A 22,654-nucleotide genomic window follows, 5' to 3' on the forward strand; every position below is an offset into this window, starting at 1 on the left:
GCGCTGTAGTTATGTGTCCTAAACAGACTCAGCGTTTTTGTGTTTATTATTGTTACTAGGACTCTGTGAGTTCAACAGAGTCTGTGCAGTGCACATTGGGTGCAGTTAACCCTGTGCACACTACTGCCAGATTGCTCTGTCGTCACCTAGCAGCAGTTATTACATCCTCTGCACGGTGGACCCCGAGTGGCGAAGGCACTTTATTTATATTTTTATTTAGTGCCTTCCGCCACTCCTAACACATACAGTATAATAGGCCCATATAATGCTCCATACATAAAAATAATCAAATCAAATACTCGCCTCTCCTATTCTCCACAGGTCTGGTCTCGCCAGCGACTTCTAACTCTCTGCAATGACATCAACGCACCTTCTGCCCTGAGACGTCACAGAATCAGAAGACGCTGAAGACACTGGAGCTGTGGGAAACACTGATGTAAGAGTATACAATTCCCCCCTCCCTGTTTGTTCACGATCTAGGTGGTATCACCGGCCCTGGTTGGCGAGGCGGGTCAGGTCTGGGTGCATGAGTCCCTGCCTGTGCTTTTAAAGGACCCATTCCCCTAATAACAGTTTGTTTTTTTTCTTCTCTTGGGCCCACGGGACACTTCTCTGGTACCCTGCCAGCCCAGTCAGACCATCTATCTATGTACAGTATCTATCTATCTATCTATCTATCTATCTATCTATCTATCTATCTATCTATCTATCTACCTATCTCTTTCTTTGCACATCTTTAACACCTAAACATTGGTAATTTCTATTCTGCAATCTGTTCCTGTATGTGTCACACTTTATGCATCCGTGTGCACATTTGCGGTACGTATTGTACATGTCTACGTGTGGGTCACGCAGATGCACATGTGATTCACATGGGCACAAGGTCTGTATGAAAACACAGACATGTACACAGCCCCATAAATAATAATTGGTGTGCGTGTGTGTGTCTCCAGTGAAGATGCCACACGTACCGGAAACACGGATAGGTGAAGGGGACCTAAAGTATATTTTCTCTGAAATTCTGCTGCTCTTCAGAATAAAATACCAGTATTTGCAGTAATGGAGCCTGTCCGTGAATCAGGTTTCCTTTAAGATAACTGCATAATGCCTATTTTTGCATGCTCATATCACTGGCTCACATCATCTACTTGTGACATACAGAAACACACAGTTTTGTTTCTGTATTATTTATGGTTACATCAAGAGAACAGTGACAAGTAACATAGTACAGAACTGTTTTTAGCCTTCCAAGGTGACAGCTGGCAGGGAGAGGGGTTGGCTAAGGAAGAGGGATAAAACCAGCTAATCCTGAATAAAAATAGATACCCTATCCACGATGCCCGTTTATAAGTAGAGGGGAAATTGCTCAGAAGAGAAGTACATTTTCTGATAGATGCTGAAACGTTGTTAATATTATTACTTTTTGTAAAAGAAATATTACATAGAGATGTCAGACGAAGAACCCTCTGTTCTAGCAGATGAACAAGAAGCAAATGCAAGTCAAAATATTTCCAAGGCCACAAGTGAGAGTACAATTAATACACTTGAAGAAGGGTTGCAAGAAAGTGGTACAACACCTCTTACAGAAGATCCAACTAATAAAGATCCGGCACAAGATAATGTACTGGATGAGGTGCAGCAAAGAGATGAGCAGACAGCACCAACACAACCAAAAGCACAACAATTAGGAAAAGCTAGAATAGAGGATGCAGAAAACAGAGTTAAATTAACATCAAATGAAGATGGAACAGAAGATTCCGCAGTGTTACATGGTGAAGAATCAGGACATGAAGAACACTCCTCAGCCCAAGAGGAAAGTGCAAGTGACTTGTCTAGTCTCAAAGAGAGAAAATGTGAAGCCATAGTCAGTAGCCAGGAAATACCAACTGTCACTGATGTGGATGACAGAAGTGGAGAAGACCTTACTCAATCTACTGCCAAAGACAATTCATATGAAGCCGATGTCGACAAGCCTGCAGCCAGGTAATTGTCAAGGCAATGTTTCTTTCTAAATTATTTACAGGTAATGATGAAACACGAGATATGCAGAAAATCTTACTTTTGCTCTTCAAGATTCTTTTTCTTTTAGTTTTAGAGCTGCGAGACAGCTTTAATATAGGCACAATCTGACCCCATTTTTGGAAAGCACTGACCCCATCATATATGAATGTAAAATGTTGTAATATTAATGTACCGTATTTTTCGGACTATAAGACGCACTTTTTTCCCCCAAAATTTGGGGGGGGGGAATGGGAGTGCATCTTATAGTCGTAATGTACTTACTAGTAGAATGGCGGCAGCAGAAGTCGGGCGATTTTGTCGGTCCTGGGCTGGGAAGAGGGAGTGTTCGGTGGTCCAACGCTGCAGGGTGATGATACAACTCCCATCCCAGACTGGTGTGGCAGTGTTCGGTGGTGCGGGTGCTGCGCCGACATTTTGTGAAAGCCCGGAGCCCCTGCATTTCCATTGCTGCAATGCTATGGCCTCCAGGAACATGGCTTCTAGAGGCAGCGCATGCGCAGATTAAGATCTCGGCAACGAGATCTCAGTGCCGAGATCTCAGTCTACTCATGTGCCGCCTCTGGCGGCCATTTTCCCGGAAGCCACAGCATTGCAGCAATGAAAGTGCGGGGGCTCCGGACTTTCACAAAATGTCATCCGAGCCCCTGCACCACCGAACACCGCCAAATAATGCCACACCAGTCTGGGATGGAAGTCGTATCATCGCCAGACCACCGCAAACCCATCTGTGACCCCACTCCACCAACGCTACTGATTACCCAGGTTAAGCTGGAATTAGGACTGTAAGACCCCCATTTGACGGATTAAATTTTTTACCTATTTTTCTTCTAAAACTTTGAGGTGCGTCTTATGGTCTGGTGCGTCTTATAGTCAGAAAAATACTGTAATATTCCAGATAAATAAAATCACAGTTTCGATAGTTTCACAAGAACACAAAGAAAAATCATAGAGCCACATAGCAAAGCTTATTATGAGCCTAAATCCACTTGAAAGCCCTAACAAATAACTTATAAAGGATCTTTATACAAATTGTAGCACTGGCTTTCAGATATACCAGGGCTCTGGTAAAGACCTGTCACCAAGTCAATAGTGACCAGTTTTTGCTCTTATAATTATTTTATCTGTGCTGCTCTCCTGAGTATTATGGTTTTTGTATTTTGTATTTTTTTTAAAACAGCCATACAGTTCCAGAGATATGGGGCCTGGCTCATAGAATTCTCTGATGTGTATTATGGCAGTTCTGCAATAATTGTTCTATGAGCCATGCCCCCTTGATAAAGACCATAAACAGGAACATCAAATGAAAAGGCCCCTATGTTTGAAACCATACAGTGGATTTAAAGAATACAAAAAGCGAATTGCTCAGGGGAGTAGTGCAAATAAAATAAAAGCAAATAAATGGCTGTTTTTGATATGGTGAAAGGGTCTCTTTAATATCAGTTGAATTATTATGTGCAACAGATTAATCAAAAGGATGCCTTCATAATATACCTGACTTAGGGTGTGTGCACACAATCAGTAAACGCTGCGGGTTGGCCACTGCGCACTTATGCAGCATCCAACCCACAGCGTCCATATGTTACAGCATAGTGGATGGGATTTCAAGAAATCCCATGTCCACTATGCGTGCACAGACGCCCGCTGGTCACCCGCGGAGATAGGCTTTCAGCGTGTCTCTCCAGAATGCAGCATGTCTGTGTATCTTGCTGAGACGCGAGCCTCCACAAGATAGATTTCACCCGTACAATGTATTGGATGTGGTGAATCTGCACGATTCAATGATCACATGCGGAATCAAGCCGGCAGTGCTTTTCATCAGTTTCATCAGAAAAAATGAAAAGAAATACAATAGTGATGTGCACTCCTAAAATGTTCCACTACTTTATTAATATACAACCAGCTTAAAAACCATAATATACTTGTGCAAAACCTGAAGCACATACAATAAGTTGCAAACATGGGCCAATCAAATGAGGTCAATATATAGTTATATCATAATTAGAATATCACAAACTTATATTTCTCCTTGCAGTAATCAACCTAATGTCCTGACACGCAAAATATATCACACAAAATACAGAGATAGTATAATGTACGAATTATAATGCATACATTATGCCATTGTATAACATAATATGTTGGTGTATGATGCCAAGTAACAAAATTATTCAATACTGATTATGATGAATAAGGGCTATTTGTCAATAGGTTATAGAATGTATAAGACCGTGCTAATATAATCTGAAACAGTATAATAAATTAAATACAATGTAATTATCCAACATAATAATAATACATTTTACCTCCCCAAGGGGAAACACGTATTGCAGGGTAGCCCCAGTATAACTAATTGCCCAAAGGGCTATTCAAGCAATAAGAACCCAGGTTGTTATATATAAAGAGCAGTGTCAACGTATGTTGCCCTTTGTATGTATTAGATAGAATGCAGGTGAGGAAGTAAAAAATATTATCACCCATAGGAGCCCATAAATCAGGCTTAACCCAAACACAAAATGATCAATGGCCTATATCCCTAAGGCCTCTTTCACACTTCAGTTTTTTGCATCAGTCAAAATCCGCCAAAAGGACGGATGGCGGATCCGTTTTAGTACTGATGACAACGGATGCCACCCGTCCGTTTTTTTGACGGATCCGCAAAATGAAGAATCTTAAAGGAATCACAGCCTGGAGAGAGAGAGAGAGAGGGAGAGAGGGAGAGAGAGAGAATTTTTTTTTGTCCGGCACCCAGAATGAATTTCGGGTTAAATCAGTGTCTTGAGGATCCGCCAGAGAAAAAAACGTTGCAAGCTCCGTTTTCAAATCTTTGAGGATGGTGACGGACAGCAACTTTTGGCGGATCCTCAAAAAAAACGGATGCAACGGACAGCCATCCGTCACAATCCGCCATTAATGGAAGTCAATGGGGGAAAAAAACGGATCCTCAAAAGAAAATTGAGGATCCGTTTTTTTCAAAACCTGGCGGATTGTGACTGATTGTAAAAAACTGAAGTGTGAAAGAGGCCTAAAGGACAATATGAGAATTAGAAGGAACTGTACAAATATCTGCGATTATCACATGGAAACCAGAAATCTAATGGCACAATTCGAGGACAAAGCACAGCAAAGCACAACTCAGTAGCTTTGGACAAAGCAAGACAAGAAGTAGAAGCCATACCCAAAGATTCCCTATTGACCAAAACCCAAACAGATACTAACTCCTTGACTCTTAAAGAACAGGTAAATCAATTACCCATAGTCACCTAATTCCATTCAGGATACAAACAGTTTAATAAGATCATTTTGAAGCATTGGCCGATATTACAAGGAGACAAATGCATTGGGGACTTATTACCAAAGTACCCCAAATTTGTATATAAAAGGGGCACAAAATCTGGGTCTCCTTCTGGCACCTACAACTAAACCAGTCTTGTCCTCTAGGATGAATAAAAATACTAATCATCACAAATCATTTTTCATTAGCCCAACAGCCCAAATACAAGGCTTCAAGTCATGCGGAAAGTGTCCATGTTGCAAATGGACATCAATAGAAAACAGTTATATACCACATTCATGGATTCAAATGGTACACATCAATACCATATTAAAAATTATATTACATGCCAAACTGTGGGCGTTATCTACATACTTAAATGTCCATGCAATAAAATATATGTTGGCAGCACAAAAAGACGCCAGATGGACAGAATTAAAGAGCATTTGGACAATATTAATAAGGGTTTCAAAGGGCATCCATTATCTCATCACTTCCTCGAAAGACATAATCATTCTTGCCTAGGAATTTCTTTCTTTGGCATTCAATCAGTCCAACGTAACCCAAGGTGGGGGGGGGCGATTTCCTTAAAGCCATGTCAAAGGGTGGAATCCAGGTGGATATTCACCCTTAACAGTCTAGACCCAAATGGCTTGAATCAGGAGATCGAACTTTATGCATTTTAACCTAATTTATTTCCTCCATAATTTTAGAATATTTTTAGATATTATGTATCAGAAGTAAGCCAAACAGTAATCTAAATTTTAATGACAGTGTGCCTTGCACCCAAAGACACACTGACTAATGGTAACAGGCGTTTTATTCTTTTTATAATTTAACAAGAGGTGGTAACACAAAATATATAATTTTTAATTACATCATAAACCATTTATTGTTTGTTCTTAAATGATTTTCACTGCACAGCACAATTTTAACTTAAAGCCATTATATAATTTATATTCTTTTAAACCATATTAACTCTAGAGAAACCTACATGTTTTTAGATTATTAGTAATAAAATTTAAGTTTTAATTAAACACCATTTTAATTACACTATGGCAAAACACATGTTTCTGAACTGCCTACACATATTATTAAAGTTCTCTTTAATAATAGTAACTAACTGTGGTTAGTTATAGCAAATTATAATTATACTCCATCCCATAGTCCAGTGCCCATATACCCATCACACATCCTCCATCCCATAGTCCCGTGCCCATATACCCATCATACATATCCTCCATCCCATAGTCGAGTGCCCATATAGCCATCACACATCCTCCATCCCATAGTCCCATGCCCATATACCCATCACACATCCTCCATCCCATAGTCCCATGCCCATATACCCATCATACATATTCGCCATCCCATAGTTGAGTGCCCATATACCCATCACACATCCTTCATCTCATAGTCCAATGCCCATATACCCATCATACATATCCTCCATCCCATAGTCCCGTGCCCATATACCCGTCATACATATCCTCCATCCCATAGTCCCATGCCCATATACCCGTCATACATATCCTCCATCCCATAGTCCCGTGCCCATATACCCGTCATGCATATCCTCCATCCCATAGTCCCGTGCCCATACACCCGTCATACACATCCTCCATCCCATAGTCCCGTGCCCATATACCCATCATACATATCCTCCATCCCATAGTCCAGTGCCCATACACCCATCACACATCCTCCATCTCCTAGTCAACCATTATGACATCATAATGAGCGGCGGGGCTTGCAACCTATGATGACATCAGCATCCCCATGGCAACCATTGTAACATCATAATGAGGGGCGGGGCTTGATACGCACACCCTGCTTCCCCATTATGTAGATAGGGGCATTGTGACATCATAATGAGGGGCGGGGCTTGACGCGCACACACTTTTTCCTCAGTATGTAGATAGGGGCAAAATTGTTTGGTGAATTGGAACGCGTGGGGTTAAAATTTCGCCTCACAACATAGCTTAGGACGCTCTCGGGGTCCAGACGTGTGACTGTGCCAAATTTTGTGGCTGTATCTGCGACGGTGCGGATGCCTATCCCGGACATACACACATGCACACATACATACACACTTTGAGCTTTATATATTAGATTTCATTAGTATGTTCCTACTGACAAACAATATAAAGCTCCAAGTGAGATCATTCTTTTCCAAAGCAGCTATCATAACAAATGCAGCACTATGTATCCGTGACATTAATCAATCAGCGGCAGGCACAATCATGGAGGGAGGGAAGAAGCCTTTATAAGGACTGGATGCCTAATGAGGGCATAACCCTGACGAAGAGGGGAGATACCCCTTGAAATGCGTTGGTAGATTGTCCCATACGCCTATCCGTCCTGCAGCCCTGTGATGTCACAACAGCTCCTCCCTCCTCCAACCACACCACATCCTCAGCGTCGCTTCCCGCCAGAGCGCGCGAGGTGCGGGCATCCTCTCACAATCTAGCAATCTAGCCACTGAGCTCTCTGAAGTGCCACTCTGTGTGGCGAGCAGCTCAGATTGTTGTATACTACACGCTTATGCTAGTGTCCTCTGCTACCTAGCAGCTGAGTTACCTTGACTTAGGAAAGTCTGACTGACGGCTTCACTGTAATGACCCCTCCCAAAACCCACACTTACCCCTTCTTAACTTAAATAAGACACGACTGCGTGACATTGGATGTAAAAGGCCACAGCAGCCCTGTTTATTAACACCAAACAAGCAATAACATTTTATCCATAAACGTAGAAATATTCCATAAACATAACCACCAGCAAAAGGAGGGGGGGTAAATGAAGAGTCCATTGTACATGATTGCAACACCAGCTCCACCACGTGCCCTCAGCCGCACCACACCGGCTCGAGGACACCCAGCCGAGTGTTGCAAAACCCATTGTACATGATTGCAACACCAGCTCCACCACGTGCCCTCAGCCGCACCACACCGGCTCGAGGACACCCAGCCGAGTGTTGCCCAACCAATGTCCTGCTGGGACCCAGCCCAGCAGGGACCCACGTTAACATGCCCCGCTGTGACCGAGCACAGCAGGGTCCCACGTTAACATGTCCCGCTGTGACCCAGCACAGCTGGGACCCACCTTAACCAAGTATACCATTGCACCACCAGGGGTAACCCGCTCCTGCACTGGGTTCACCCCCCCGCTCTTTGTGCAATCCACCGACTTCAAATACCCCCCTCCTTTCCGCCACCGCGAGCACGTATGACACCTTGTACGTGCGAGTACCACCACCAAAAACCCAACCCGAGCCGACTCTGCGGCTCGAGTAACCAATGTTTCTGTACCAAGACCAATCAATCAAAACTGATCCCCATTAGACCTCACAATGCCAACCTACACCAAAATACCAGTACAACAAGGTCAGCTACACCCAAGACCTGCAACTAGCCAACCGCATCGTCCAATCCTATGCACCGCCTGCGCGACCAGTCCCCAACCTGAGCCGCCGCCTCTGCCTCGTTGAGACCGCAACATTGCAGGCGCCTCCGAAAATTATACTTCACCTAATAATTAATCAAAGCCAACCATTATTGCCGTGAACAAAAGAACCTACATTGGTTCCCCAAACCTCTGATAGATTCTTGAAAATGTGCCCAGTAAAACCCACTATGTAGTCATTCCAAACAGGAGCCCCTATGGACACCAACATGAGCACGGCTCCCAGGCAGAAAATTGCACTCCACCTGATAATAATCAAAGCCAACCATTATAGACGTAACAACAGAACCTACACTGGTTCCCCAACCTCCGACAGATTGTTGAAAAACGTGCCCCACTATATAGTCATGAACAACAACACGAGCATGGCTCCCAGGCAGGAGCATTCAGGCCCGATGTCTCAGATCAAACTCCTTGACGCCCCAGCGACCAAGTCTCCACCACACACGTGCAGTACCAAAACGCTGTTGGTCCCGTCAACCCTGCGTGATAGCATCTATCTTAAAATATCCACCCAACTAGAAAACATAAACCAATCCACCCCGTAATCACTACGACCCGGAACGAATTAATTGTGTGCATCACCCGTGCACCTCGAACCCAGAATCACAACACTATTGTTGCCACCCTCTTACCAAAAGTGAGATGTACTCCGCACCCATTCCCCACTGAACTGCAGATTCGACACTACTCACAAAAGAAAGAAAAGCGACTCCACACCACCTGAAGTCCAGGAAAACTCAGACACACATCACGTCTCCCGAAAACCCCAGACACCATAAACCCGGGCCATCCGTCAAAACATTGCACTCACCGGTGCCCGATGCTTGTCCACCACTCAGCCTTAAAGCACCGCAAAAAGCACCCCCAAACGGAGCACAACCCCAGACGATTACCAGGTCCTTAGAATCATTAAAAGTCAATGCACATCGCACTAGCTTCCCCTGCCACAGCGTACCACCAGCCCGACATTAATGAAAGTAATGTTATAGCTGCAACCTGCTCACCCACTACCTAAAGTACACCTCCCCCGCAGCAGCGCTGCACCACAACCGTGTCCCCATAATACCAGCCGGTCCTGACAAGTGCGCATAACGGAATAAATGACATAGCCATGTATTGCCGGACGGGCTACACCCACGCGGGAGACCATTCACACGGCCATCGAAACAACATGTCCTGCCTCATGCTCTATACAGAATTCCTGACAAATGGAACAACACCCGCTGGATAAACAAACCGTTCACCAACCAGGACCCCCGAGACCAGTAAAGCACACGCTGGGTTACCCAACTCAAATGTTGCATCATCCTTGCGCAACACTTCACCCTGGCCCCCCCGTCCGGGGGCACCCAAAAAGAAAAGACTCTAAGGAGAGCTGTATACCCAGAAGGCAAAGCAGGACCAGCTGCACCCACAATAAACCTCCTAGCCCATTGTAACGAAAAACTATCCACTCTGTATAATAAACTCCTACGTAGCTGCAATCAACGGCTGTAACAAATACCACCCGATACAGTCTGCCAAAAGCTCAATCGGCAACCCTAAAGAACCGCAGTGAGAACCCACCAGTCCTTACGTACAAAAGTTGTTAAAACTGCCCCAGGGCAGCCACGACCAGCAAATTACCGTAAGAACGCCATATGACTGCAGATCATGCAAAAACCCCCAGTGGATCGTAGCCCCACGTATTCAGTAACCAAAATCAACCCCCCAAAACAGCAGCGCGATATACACGGGAACCTAATAACGACCCCCGACCTGACACGATGTACTCGTTAACCTAACCTGACTTAGACATAGGGCCCCAGGTGAATCAACCACTTTGACTTATCCAAACACATTATAACCGCAACAACGCCCTGAGCATGAAGAAACCCAAAGTAGTCAAGGGTTGGACCATGAACAGAAATAAGCACACCACCTTCCCTAATACCAGATAGTAGTCCCAGGTTGGACCATGAACAGAAAATAAGCACTGCACCATCCCTAATACCAGATAATCCCCGACTACCACACAGAAACCAAACCACGGACCTCAACAACCGGACATTGACCAACCATAACCCCAGCTCCACGCCATATCTACGTACCCCAGAAATTAACCAGGAAAACAAATCCGGTAAAAGGTCAACTCCAAGCCCCCCGGGGGAAATGTCATCCATTGCTGCCAGAAAGGCAGGTTCCCGAATGATCTGCCGTCCCAAGCATCTCGACCTCACCAGAACGTCTGCCGCAACAAACCAAAATGCCCCTAGTGAACATGAAAACCCTTAGTACACTCAAAGCCCCTATTGGAGAACCGAACCCGGCATATAAATAAAACACACCCTAATGAAAACTCGACCACCTACCCCCTCACCTCTGACCAGCAATAGAACACACCCCACTGTAACGTGAAAGATTAAGCGGCCCGATGCACTACCCAAACAGATCACCACGTCAGTGAACTGCCATCCAACCCTTATCAAATACTAGGCGCGGCGATAAAACTGCTCACCACATCAGTGAACTACCATCAAGCCCTTATCAAATACTAGGCGCGGCGATAAAACTGCTCACCACATCAGTGAACTACCATCAAACCCTTATCAAATACTAGGCGCGGCGATAAAACTGCTCACCACATCATTGAACTAACATCAACCCTTATCAAATACTAGGCGCGGCGATAAAACTGCTCACCACATCAGTGAACTAACATCAACCCTTATCAAATACTAGGCACAGCGATAAAACAGCTCACCACATCAGTGAACTACCATCAAACCCTTATCAAATACTTGGCGCGGCGATAATCCTCCAGCCCAAAGACCCCATGCCTATAACAATAAACCATAAAACTGGCATGGATATGGCTATCCACCACCGCTCTGCCAATATCCGTATCACCACCTGAATTACTCACAAACCGCCATGGAATCACCACCAGTCATACACAAACACCCAGAGAATGCAAGCACAATTATACTAACCAAAATAAAATGATGTCGTCACCTATAGATATACCCACTATCATAAAAGCAAACTAGCATGAAATTAAAAAATACCTCCCAACACTCATGAAGTGCACAAAACAGCCTCCTGGACCACAAAGCAACCATTCCCTCACAGATTCGAACGCTGTCCACATGGACCAGCCGCGCATCTTTCCGAACCCCCAGACAAACACCCGAAACCATACGTAGCAACACCCTTCCCAACCAATATAATCTAGACATTAATAAAGGTTTAAGTGAGCCTTACTTACTAGGCTGACTCCGCGGAACCCCACGGAACAGCCGTCACGTGTCCTCCGCGTCGAGCACCGCAACTGCGATCTTCTCCATGGATCTACGCCGACTGCAGCCCTCCTGGGCCGCAGCGCCAGCGCCCAGACCGATTGTCCGTCCGGGAACGCATGGCAAAAAGTCACTGGCTCGGAGCCTCAAACGGGGGGGAGGTTGGCGCTCCAGCCGCAGGCAACACCTCCTGAATCTGGCACCCAACGCCGGGGGAACGCGACGCCGGACCACATGACCTGTGGCCCCTGGCAGCTGAAGGGTGGCCACATGACCGAGCCACCGCCCGCTTCCCCCCAGCGCCGCGAGAAAGGAAATGAGGCTGGTGAAGTCACACACCACCTCGCCACCGGGCTCCTTGCCGCGTCACGTCACCGCCGTCCACTGATGCCGATGACCGCGCCGGGTCAGGTGACCACGCCGGGTAACGTGGCCGCGACGTGCGCGTCACCACTGTATGACGCGATCCGAAATGGAGGGGAGGCCGGCCACGTCACTCACCGTCCCGTTACCTTGCTGCCTGCTTCTCGACTTCTGGCTCCGGCCCCGCGATGTCTTCTGCAACAGGTCTGCTAATGGGGCTCATCCTCCGCTGCAAACTTAACTCCGGGCTGAGGTGCTCAGGAGGCCGTGATCGTCGCTGCCGCTTTGGAGGCAGAGGGGTCCCATCTTCTCCGCCGTCGCCATCACCAGACCATCGCTGCAGCTGTTCCTTCATCCACTGCTGGCCGCGCTGCTACATCATCCTCTTCATCTGTGCCATGAGGTATTCCATCTTCTGGATCCAAAGATTCAAGCTGAAGTCCCAGATGTGAGAAGCTGACGATTCCGGACGTCTGCAAGGTAAGGAATGACCATCCCCCCACAGTTCTGCCCTATATATCCATCCCACTACTGACCACTCCCTGCCAACTCACATTGCACAATAAGCCCCATAGCTCCAACCCACACCTTCCCCACAAGCACAAAGCACTACTGACCACTCCCTGCCAACTCACATTGCACCATAAGCCCCATAGCTCCAACCCACACCTTCCCCACAAACACAAAAGCACTACACCTTACCCTTCACTAACCCTCAGGCCTAGCATCCCTCCTTAGTCATGTGCGCCCTCCCTGTAGCCCCTTTGGGGCTGGCGTCCGGGCTTGCCTGAAGCACCGCTTCGCGCAGCAAGCCGTCTAACCTCCTGTGCCCTGCACGCAGACATCTAGATTCTGCCATTGCACTGCACCACCATTGACAGGACACGTAACTGCCATCCTACAACCTAGCAAAGCCTAGTAACTTTACATATTAATGCACCAGTCAGCACTACCTTGTAATTTAGCACTACCTGGTAACCTTACATCCTAATTTAAGCTTATATACATTATTTTAGCATTACCTTTGGGCCACTCCAATTTATCCTTGGATTACTGGACCAATATCTAATTAAGTAAGTTACTACTATTGATGTTGGCCACCCAGTCATTTTATCATCATATTGACGAATTCATATCATTTTTCAGCTATTGACCCGACTGTAATCACATCTGATCACCTAGTAATACTGAAAAAATATTTGTTTGGCCTACAAATAGCAACTAGATGACTGATGCTAGTAATTTTGTTGCATTACTACTAGAAAATACACATCGGTCCTGAAAAATGATTTATTTGGCCTAGAAATGGCAGATAGATGGCTAATGCCAATTATTTATTTCACAGACTATTAAAAAATACACACTGGTCCAGAGAAATTATTTTTTGGCCCTAGAAATGGCAAAAAGACTGCTGATCCAATATATTTATTTTCAAAACAAGTAGAAAACACACAGCTGTCCTGAAAAAATATTTATTTGGTCTATTAATGGATAGTAATGTCACAGGCGAGGGGGTGCAGAGTGCACACAGTGGCTGAAGGAACAGTATTCCCACAGGTGGGGGAGGGGGCGAGTACACACATCAGACTTTAGCACAGTACTCTCATAGAGAGGTTTGGAGAGTACAAACAGCAGATTTTATCACAGTAGTAGCAAAAATATAGGTTGCAGACATTTTTTTTTTGCAGTCAGAATCTGCTCCTCACTCCAGCTCTGTCCTATCCCCTACACTACTGAGAGCATAATGGCGGCGGCACTTGTGATCTGGCCTTTATAAAGGCCGGGTCACGTGCTGCGCCGACGAATCACAGCCATGCCAATACCTGGCATGGCTGTAATGGCTCCGGAAGTGCCTATTCTAAAAGCATGTTGCTTGACTGTGCTGCAGCCTATCAACAAGCTTTATTAGACTGGCAAACCTGAACAAGAAAGCAGACTGTGATAAAACACTCCAGGATTGCCTTTGCTGGGGTCAAAGGTCACGTGCGTTCAGCATGAAACTCAGGCGCACAGCCGGGGTCTGGGTATAACTGACACTGGGTCAGGTTTATTAGGTGAAAGCAATGCATAAAGAAAATAAAACATAAAACAAATCCTTGCCTGTCTGGCACTAACTAAACAAGATCCGACCTAACTACCAACTGGCGGGCTTCTCCCGTCCAGCCAAACCACAGTTGCAGTGGGCACTGCTTTCACTCACATGTGTCTCTCACAGACAGGCTCTCTGTGTTCCCAGGCTGAGACCCTCACACAACCACCTGGCATCCTTTTATATCCGCCTCCCATTATTCATTAGTAACCAGGTGCGATACTGACCAGACTAGGCCACATAGGAAAGGTATCTGGGCGAGATATACCTGCCCTCATCCACTATTCCCACATGATTCTCACATATCCCCCCCTCTGCTCAGACCACTCCGGTCGAGCAATGACACCCGCCAAACAGTGCCCTCGGGACAGGGCATCTGCATTCCCCATCTATACCCCTGGGCGGTGCTCCACCGTAAAAGTGTAGGCCTGCAGGGCAAGGAACCACCGGGTCACCCGGCTATTCCGTTCCTTGTTCAAGTGCATCCACTTGAGAGGGGCATGGTCAGTGATCAGCCTGAACTTTCGGTCCACCAGGTAATATTTGAGGACCTCTAGAGCCCACTTAATGGCTAGGCACTCTTTTTCTATGACTGCATACTTGTGACGTCTGCCTGCGGTCTGGGCTGCAGCCGGACAACACCCCGAGAAACACTGATACCCTTTACCCCTATACAGGGATCTGGATTTATAGCAGAGCCCAGGAGGTGCTGTCTGAATAGGAGCAATGACCAGAGCAGGACGGTCGCCAGAAAGGTGTTCCAACACAGGACACAAAGGCAATGATATCTGAGACTAAACCAGTCAGGCAGAAATGGTATAACAACAGTAGACAGCAGCAAAGACAGATACCAGGTCGAAGCCAGAGTCATAAACCAGGAGAGTCGCAGAGGCACCGAATCGTTAGACAGAAGCAGAGTCAGAATCCAGGCCGAAGTCAGTGTCATAAACCAGGAGAGTCGCAGAGGTACCGAATCGTTAGACAGAAGCAGAGTCAGAATCCAGGCCGAAGTCAGTGTCATAAACCAGGAGAGTCGCAGAGGTACAGAATCGTTAGGCAGAAGAAGGGTCAGAAGTCCAGGCAAAAGTCAGTCAGTCAACAGTAATTCACACAGTAACATGCAGGGGAACCAAGAATATATCCGGCGGCCTGCAAGAGCAGTCCCAAGGTATTTGAGGGATCAGGTCATCCCTTACAGGCCCGTGGCCTGATGATGTCATCCGGACCGCCCCCAGGACCAGGCTGGATGGTAATGCACCAGCCCCTTCATGACTGACCGAGGAGCGAAGCCTGCGTCCAGCGGACGCCTGCGCAGGAGCCTCATGACTATCGCCGCCATCACTCGGGGTTGAAGCACAACGCCTCCCAGAGACCAAGGCCGAGACTGCAGGCCACGGGTCAGATGGTGATAGGACAGTCCGGGGCCTCCTAGTGGTCGAGGCTGGGACAGCAGGCCCTGAGTCTGACGGTGATGTGATAGTCCGGCGCCTCCTACTGGCCGAGGCTGGGACAGCAGGCCCTGAGTCTGAAGGTGATGTGATAGTCCGGCGCCTCCTACTGGCCGAGGCCGGGACAGCAGGCCCTGAGTCTGGCGGTGCCGTGACAATACTTTTGCTCATGTTTATTCAGTTTCCTGCTGAGATAGAGCACTGGGTGTTCCATTCCGTCCCTCACTTGTGACAGTACGGCCCCGATACCGGTATAAGAGGCATCCGTTTGTACCACAAACTCGCTGCAGAAGTCCGGAGTCACCAGTACTGGTTGAGAGCAAAGTGCCCGTTCTAGGCTTTGGAAGGCTTCTTCAGCCGCTAAACTCCATTTAATCATGACAGAGTCTTTCCCTTTTGTAAGATCAGTCAGGGGGGTAGCGATGGCTGCAAAGTTGGGTATGAACCGGCGATAATAGCCGGCGATCCCCAGAAAGGCTTGCACCTGCTTCTTGTTGACAGGTTGCGGCCAGTCCTGAACCGCCTGAATCTTATCGAGCTGGGGTTTAACAATACCCCTCCCAATTACATACCCCAAATACCGGGCTTCTTCTAGCCCGATGTGACATTTCTTGGGGTTCGCGGTTAGACCTGCCTCCCACAGGTCGTCAATCACAGCTTGTACTTTCTGGAGATGAGTCTCCCAGTCCAAGCTGTAAATGACAATGTCATCCAAATAGGCCAAAGCGTACCGCCTATGTGGCCTCAGGACTCGACCCATCAGTCTCTGGAAGGTCGCCGGTGCCCCGTGCAGTCCAAACGGCATATACACATACTGAAATAATCCTTCCGGCGTAGCAAATACCGTCTTTTCTCTGGCAGCCTCAGCCAGAGGGATCTGCCAATACCCCTTTGTTAGATCTAGGGTCGTAATATACCGGGCTTTTCCTAACCGATCTATTAACTCGTCGACCCGGGGCATAGGGTAGGCATCAAATTTTGAGACCGCATTCAGTTTCCTGAAGTCATTGCAGAACCGGATGGTGCTGTCCGCTTTAGGAATTAGCACAATCGGGCTGGACCAAGCACTGTGCGATTCCTCAATGACTCCTAACTCTAACATTGCCTTTACTTCTCGGGAAACGGCTTCACAGCGCGCTTCCGGGATTCGGTAGAGTTTCACGTGAACTGTGTCACCAGGTTCCGTTACGATGTCATGTTTCATTAGCGTAGTCTGCCCGGGTTTTTCTGAGAAAAACTTTTGGTTGTGAAGTAGAAACTGCCTGACCTGTCTTTTGCCGCTCCGAGAGAGTCTCTGCAACCCGTACCTCCGGTGCAGTATGCGAGCAGACGGGACGGGCCAGCTCCGCTGACAAGGCAGACCGATCTTTCCAGGGTTTTATCAGATTTACATGATAAATCTGTTCAGGTTTCCGTTTACCTGCCTGGTATGCTTTGTAATTTACTTCACCATCTCTTTCCTTAATCTCAAAGGGGCCCTGCCACTTTGCCAGGAACTTACTGTCCACCGTGGGGACCAGGATCAACACCCTATCTCCGGGTGCAAACGTACGGATCTTGGCGCCCCTATCATAGATTCTTTTTTGGGCTCCTTGAGCCTGCATCATGTGTTCTTTGACGATAGGCATAACAGCCGCAATACGGCCCTGCATCTGTGTGACGTGATCTATCACCGTTTTAAACGGAGTGACCTGTCCCTCCCAGGTTTCTTTTGCAACGTCTAACAGTCCGCGAGGACATCGGGCGTACAATAACTCGAAAGGCGAGAATCCCATGGAAGACTGGGGTACTTCCCTGATGGCAAAAAGCAAATACGGAAGTAAATAGTCCCAGTTCTTCCCATCCTTGTCTATCACCTTTCTCAGCATCTGCTTCAGAGTTTTATTGAACCGTTCGACCAACCCGTCTGTTTGAGGGTGATACACGGATGTGCGTAACGGTTCGATTTGTACAATCGGCAGAGCTCCTTCATTACCCTGGACATAAAGGGGGTCCCCTGGTCAGTGAGTATCTGTTTTGGTATACTGACCCGACTAAACACATGCACCAGTTCCTTGGCAATCGTCTTGGTGGCCGTGTTACACAAAGGGATGGCCTCCGGGTAATGAGTGGCATAATCCAAGATGACCAGGATATGTTGGTGTCCACGTGCAGACCGTGGAAGGGGCCCCAACTAAATCCATCCCAATCCTCTCAAACGGGACTTCAATAATAGGTAGGGGTACCAAATGGCTACAGAACAGGGGCTTAGGTGCAGAGGCTTGGCAGTCAGGACAAGACTCATAATATATAATGCATGCCTGGCCAAACAAAACAGTGTAATATCCTTTCGGTGGTTTTCTGGACTCCCAGGTGACCTCCCATCACATGTCCGTGGGCCAGGTCCAGCACATGCCGCCGGTAGGGTTTTGGCACGACTAATAGTTGCACCGTGTCTTCCCCCTTTTTCTCTATCTGATAGAGTAAATCATTCTCCAGAACCATGTAAGGATATTGCAGCCTAGAGACAGGTTCTACGGGTACCCCATTTATCACTTTTACATTTGTCCTAGCCTGAGAAAGGGTAGGATCCTTTATTTGCTTGCTTTGGAAGTCATCTTTCTGAACTTCTAAATCCGGCAAATGGGGAGGTGGACGGCTGTCGGCCTCCTCCTCTTCCCCGGTCTCCTCCGTATCATCCGCCAGGACTGAAAACGGGCACTGCAGGTCATTTCCAGCAGACTCTTCCCCCGAGTCTTCCGGGGAAGCCTCTTCCAGGGGTTCGGGACCCACACGCACCCTGGGAGAAGAATCATGTACACTATTACCCTGGGGTATCAACTGATTCTCCCACAATTGCCAGAAGTGGGGAAAATCCCGGCCCAGGATAACATCATGCAATAACGCCGGGACGAGTCCCACTTTATGTTGCACAGACCCATAGGAAGTAGTAATGCATATGACCCCGGTGAGGTACGAACAGGTGTCTCCATGCACACACGTTACAGAAAATTTGTCTGATGGTCCAGTCGGGGCTGACACCAGACTGGCCTTCACCTGAGTCACCACACTTCCCGAGTCTAACAAGGCCACCACATTTTTTCCATCAACAGTTAAATCACACAAGTGTTTTTCCACATCCTTTTGACCAGCATTCACACTCACTACCCGTGCAACCATAGACATGCGGTTTTTAGAGTCAGTGATGTCGCACTGCATGGGTTCAGTAGTGAGTGGACAGTTCGCAACAATGTGTCCCATCTCTTGGCAGCGGAAACACCTAATGGGCCCCTTGCTTAGACCATAGTTCGTTACTCTTGGCCTCGCAGTGCGGGCAGTCCCGTTTTCCTACCGCACTGTCTTAGGGATTTTTCCTTCTCCCCTACTCCCTGGAACAGTCTTACCGGTTCCACGTGGAGATGATGAAGAACAAGGTGGGGTAGCGTCGTCTCGGGGTCCTTCCGCCACGGAGTAACGTTCAACCAGATCCACCAGTTGATCTGCCGTCGTAGGATTTCCGTGGCTTACCCACTTCCTCAGGGCTGGCGGTAGAGCTCTCAGGTACTTGTCCATGACGACTCTCTTGATTATCTCTGGCGCTGTCAACACCTCGGGTTGTAGCCACTTCTTCGTCACGTGGATCAGGTCGAACATCTGTGACCGCGGTGGTTTATCCGGCTGATAAGTACATTGATGCACTCTCTGTGCACGGACAGCGGTCGTCACTCCCAGCCGGGCGAAGATCTCGGCTTTCAGTTTGTGAAAGTGCTGCGCGGCTTCAGGTTCCAAGTTATGACTTGGAACCTTTTGGGCCTCACCGGAAAGAAACGGGGCAATCAGGCCGGTCCATCGTGCCTTCGGCCATTTTTCTCGCACCGCCGTCCGTTCAAACGTGGTCAGGTATGCCTCGAGGTCATCTTCGGTCGTCATCTTCTGCCAGTACCGACTCACGTGAATCACTCTCGACTCGGCTTCCAGGTTAACCTCAGGTAAGTGTCATGATCTCAGTGCGGGTTTGACTCGCACACGTGGGGTTAATGTTTGGAACCAGTGCTGATGACTGGCATTTCTGGGGTTAAAGGTTGTGATCCTGATGCAGGCTTACCTGCACACCTGGGGCTATGATTGTGGCCTCTCCCTGGTTCTGGGGAGGCTTCTTATAGCTTCAGGACGCTCCCATCCCTGTCAGTTATACTCTTGCCCTTGGCATTGTGTGGTGACCCCTGAGTGTGTTAGTGCTGTGTTCTGGTTACTTGATTCTCTGTGTATGACTCGGTCTGTTCCCTGGATATCGCTTTGGATTCTGCCTGGTACCTCCTATGTCTGTTTGGTTTTGATCTCTGCTTGGCCCTGATTATCCGCTCTGTCTCATCCCTGGTACTGTACTGTGATCCTGTGTATGACCTTTGGCTTTGTCTGACCTCCCGTCTGTTTGTCCCTCCTGTACTCCGTTTGCCCGTACTGTTGTGACCTCCGTTTTGCCTGACTCTGAGTTGTACTGTCATATCTGAAAGCAGGACGCTAAGCCACGCCCCCTTGCAGTCACATGACCATAGGTCCTGTGCAAGCTTGTTCATTTTCAGTGTCCGCAGGTCCCGTGTCTCTTTACTTTCCAGCGCTGACTGGACCCTAACACTATTAGCTTGTGGCACGCATTGTCACCTCTGCTGCCCTGCTTCCCAGGTAACTCTTAGCACTGCTTCTGTACTCAGGACACGCGCACTGGCTTTATGAGCAAGTGTAGTGCGGTGTCTCTGACATTATAACTGACCATTTCAGTTTTGTTTTTGTTTTTTCTGAAGAAAGAAAAAAAAAAAAAAAAAAATTGTGTTATCCTCATGGATCCCATACAAGCCTTGTCTGATCAGGTCAAGCACCTGACCCAAATGTTTCATAAGCTCAATGTGGAACAACACACGATGGCCCAGACCCAGCATCAGTTGGTGGTTACTGTGCAGGGGGCTGTCGATGCAGGGGCTTCTGGTGCTGGGGGCAGGGATGTGTCATTAGCGTCCCCCGAATCTCCGGTCAAATTACCAGACCTTTTCTCAGGGGATAAAAAGGAGTTCAGGTCTTTCAGAGAAGGATGCAAGCTTTTTTTTTCTCTAAGGCCCCGCTCCTCTGGGGATGAGTTCCAGAGGGTGGGGGTCATTATTTCCCTACTTCGGGGGGCTCCGCAAGCATGGGCTTTCTCTGTCTTCCTCTGCTCCTGAACGCATTCTTTGAGGCCCTCGGGCACATTTATGATGAACCTGACCGAGTGCGATTGGCAGAGGACATGTTGATGAGTGTCTGTCAGGGGAAACACTCAGCTGAGTGGTTTTGTTCTGAGTTCCGCCGCTGGGCGGCAGAGGTCTCTTGCAGCGATGCCGCACTCCGAGGACTCTTTCGCAGAGGCTTGTCCGAGCGGCTGCAGGATGCCTTGGCGTTACATCCCCCACCTTACTCTCTCGAGGACGCCATGACCCAGGCCGTCCGGATGGACCGCAGGCTGCGGGCCAGAGGGGTGATGCAGGTGGATACTCCATTATTCCCCAGTGGAAAAGAGACTGCCCCTGAGCCCATGGATATAGGCGCCCTCTCCCTGAAGGATACGGAGAGGAAACGCCAGAAGGACATGCAGTTATGCTTTTACTGCGGTAAAACGGGACATTGGAAAAGGGAGTGCCCGAATTGCCCGTCTTCAAACCCGGTCGGCGGGAAACGACTAGGTCTGGGTAGTCAACGGGGAGGCTGCTCAGACCCTCAGGTACCATTTTCCTCGTTTTCTAAAGTAGTACTGCCTGTGGAACTGTTTGTGGATGGTAGTTCTTTTTCCTCTACAGCCTTCGTGGACTGCGGATCATCTATTAATCTTATTGACTCCCAATTGGTCACACACTGCAAGATAGGGACAGTTAGGCTCAAGGTTCCGATCAAGGTGATGGCCATTGACTCATCTCCCCTCACTAAGGAGGGAATTCGCTTTATGTCTGATGTGTTTTCGCTTAGAGTGGGCGCTACTCATGTGGAAAAAATAAGTTGTTTTGTGCTGGACAATCTACCTGCAGGGTTGGTGTTGGGCATGCCCTGGTTACAACACCATAATCCAGTTATTAACTGGAAAACGGGGGAGATTGTACAATGGGGGTTTAATGATTTTGAGTTGTATGATAAATCCGCACTGCTGGTTGAACCTGTTAAATCTGTGTCTGTATCATCTGTCGAGCTGGAAGGTATTCCGGAATGCCTGAAGGACTTCGAAGATGTATTCTCCGAAAGCGAGGCCGAGACGTTACCGCCACATAGACCCTTTGACTGCGCTATTGAGCTGGTCCCGGGGGCTAAATTACCCAAAGCCCGTCTGTTTAATTTGTCCGGTCCTGAGCGCTTGGCTATGAAGGAGTACATTACTGAAAGTCTGCGCAAAGGACACATACGTCCTTCAGTCTCACCTGTGGCGGCAGGTTTCTTTTTTGTAAAGAAAAAAGATGGCGGGTTACGTCCCTGTCTCGACTTCCGGGAGCTTAATCAAATTACTGTACGGAATACGTACCCCCTTCCGTTGATTCCCGATTTATGTAACCAACTATCAGGGGCAAAGTGGTTTTCTAAACTGGACCTTCGGGGGGCATATAATTTGATAAGGGTCCGTGAGGGGGATGAATGGAAAACCGTGTTCCTCACGACCGAGGGACTATTTGAAAATTTAGTCATGCCGTTTGGTCTTACCAACGCCCCTGCCATATTTCAGAATTT

General features: G+C 47.7%; 1 protein-coding gene across 1 annotated transcript in view; it reads left to right on the forward strand.

The window, feature by feature from the left end:
- Window positions 1-1,405: 1,405 nt before the first annotated feature.
- The window catches only part of LOC141075947 (uncharacterized), a 148,246-nt gene continuing 126,997 nt past the window's right edge, over window positions 1,406-22,654 (forward strand). The window contains exon 1 of the mRNA XM_073563138.1: window positions 1,406-1,983. Within this exon, the coding sequence (XP_073419239.1) occupies window positions 1,448-1,983 (536 nt within the window). The 5' untranslated portion in view covers window positions 1,406-1,447. The remainder of the gene's footprint in view (window positions 1,984-22,654) is intronic.

Source organism: Dendrobates tinctorius, unplaced genomic scaffold (genome assembly GCF_039654945.1).
Source record: "Dendrobates tinctorius isolate UK_male_01 unplaced genomic scaffold, ASM3965494v1 ptg000382l, whole genome shotgun sequence".
NCBI lineage: Eukaryota > Metazoa > Chordata > Amphibia > Anura > Dendrobatidae > Dendrobates > Dendrobates tinctorius.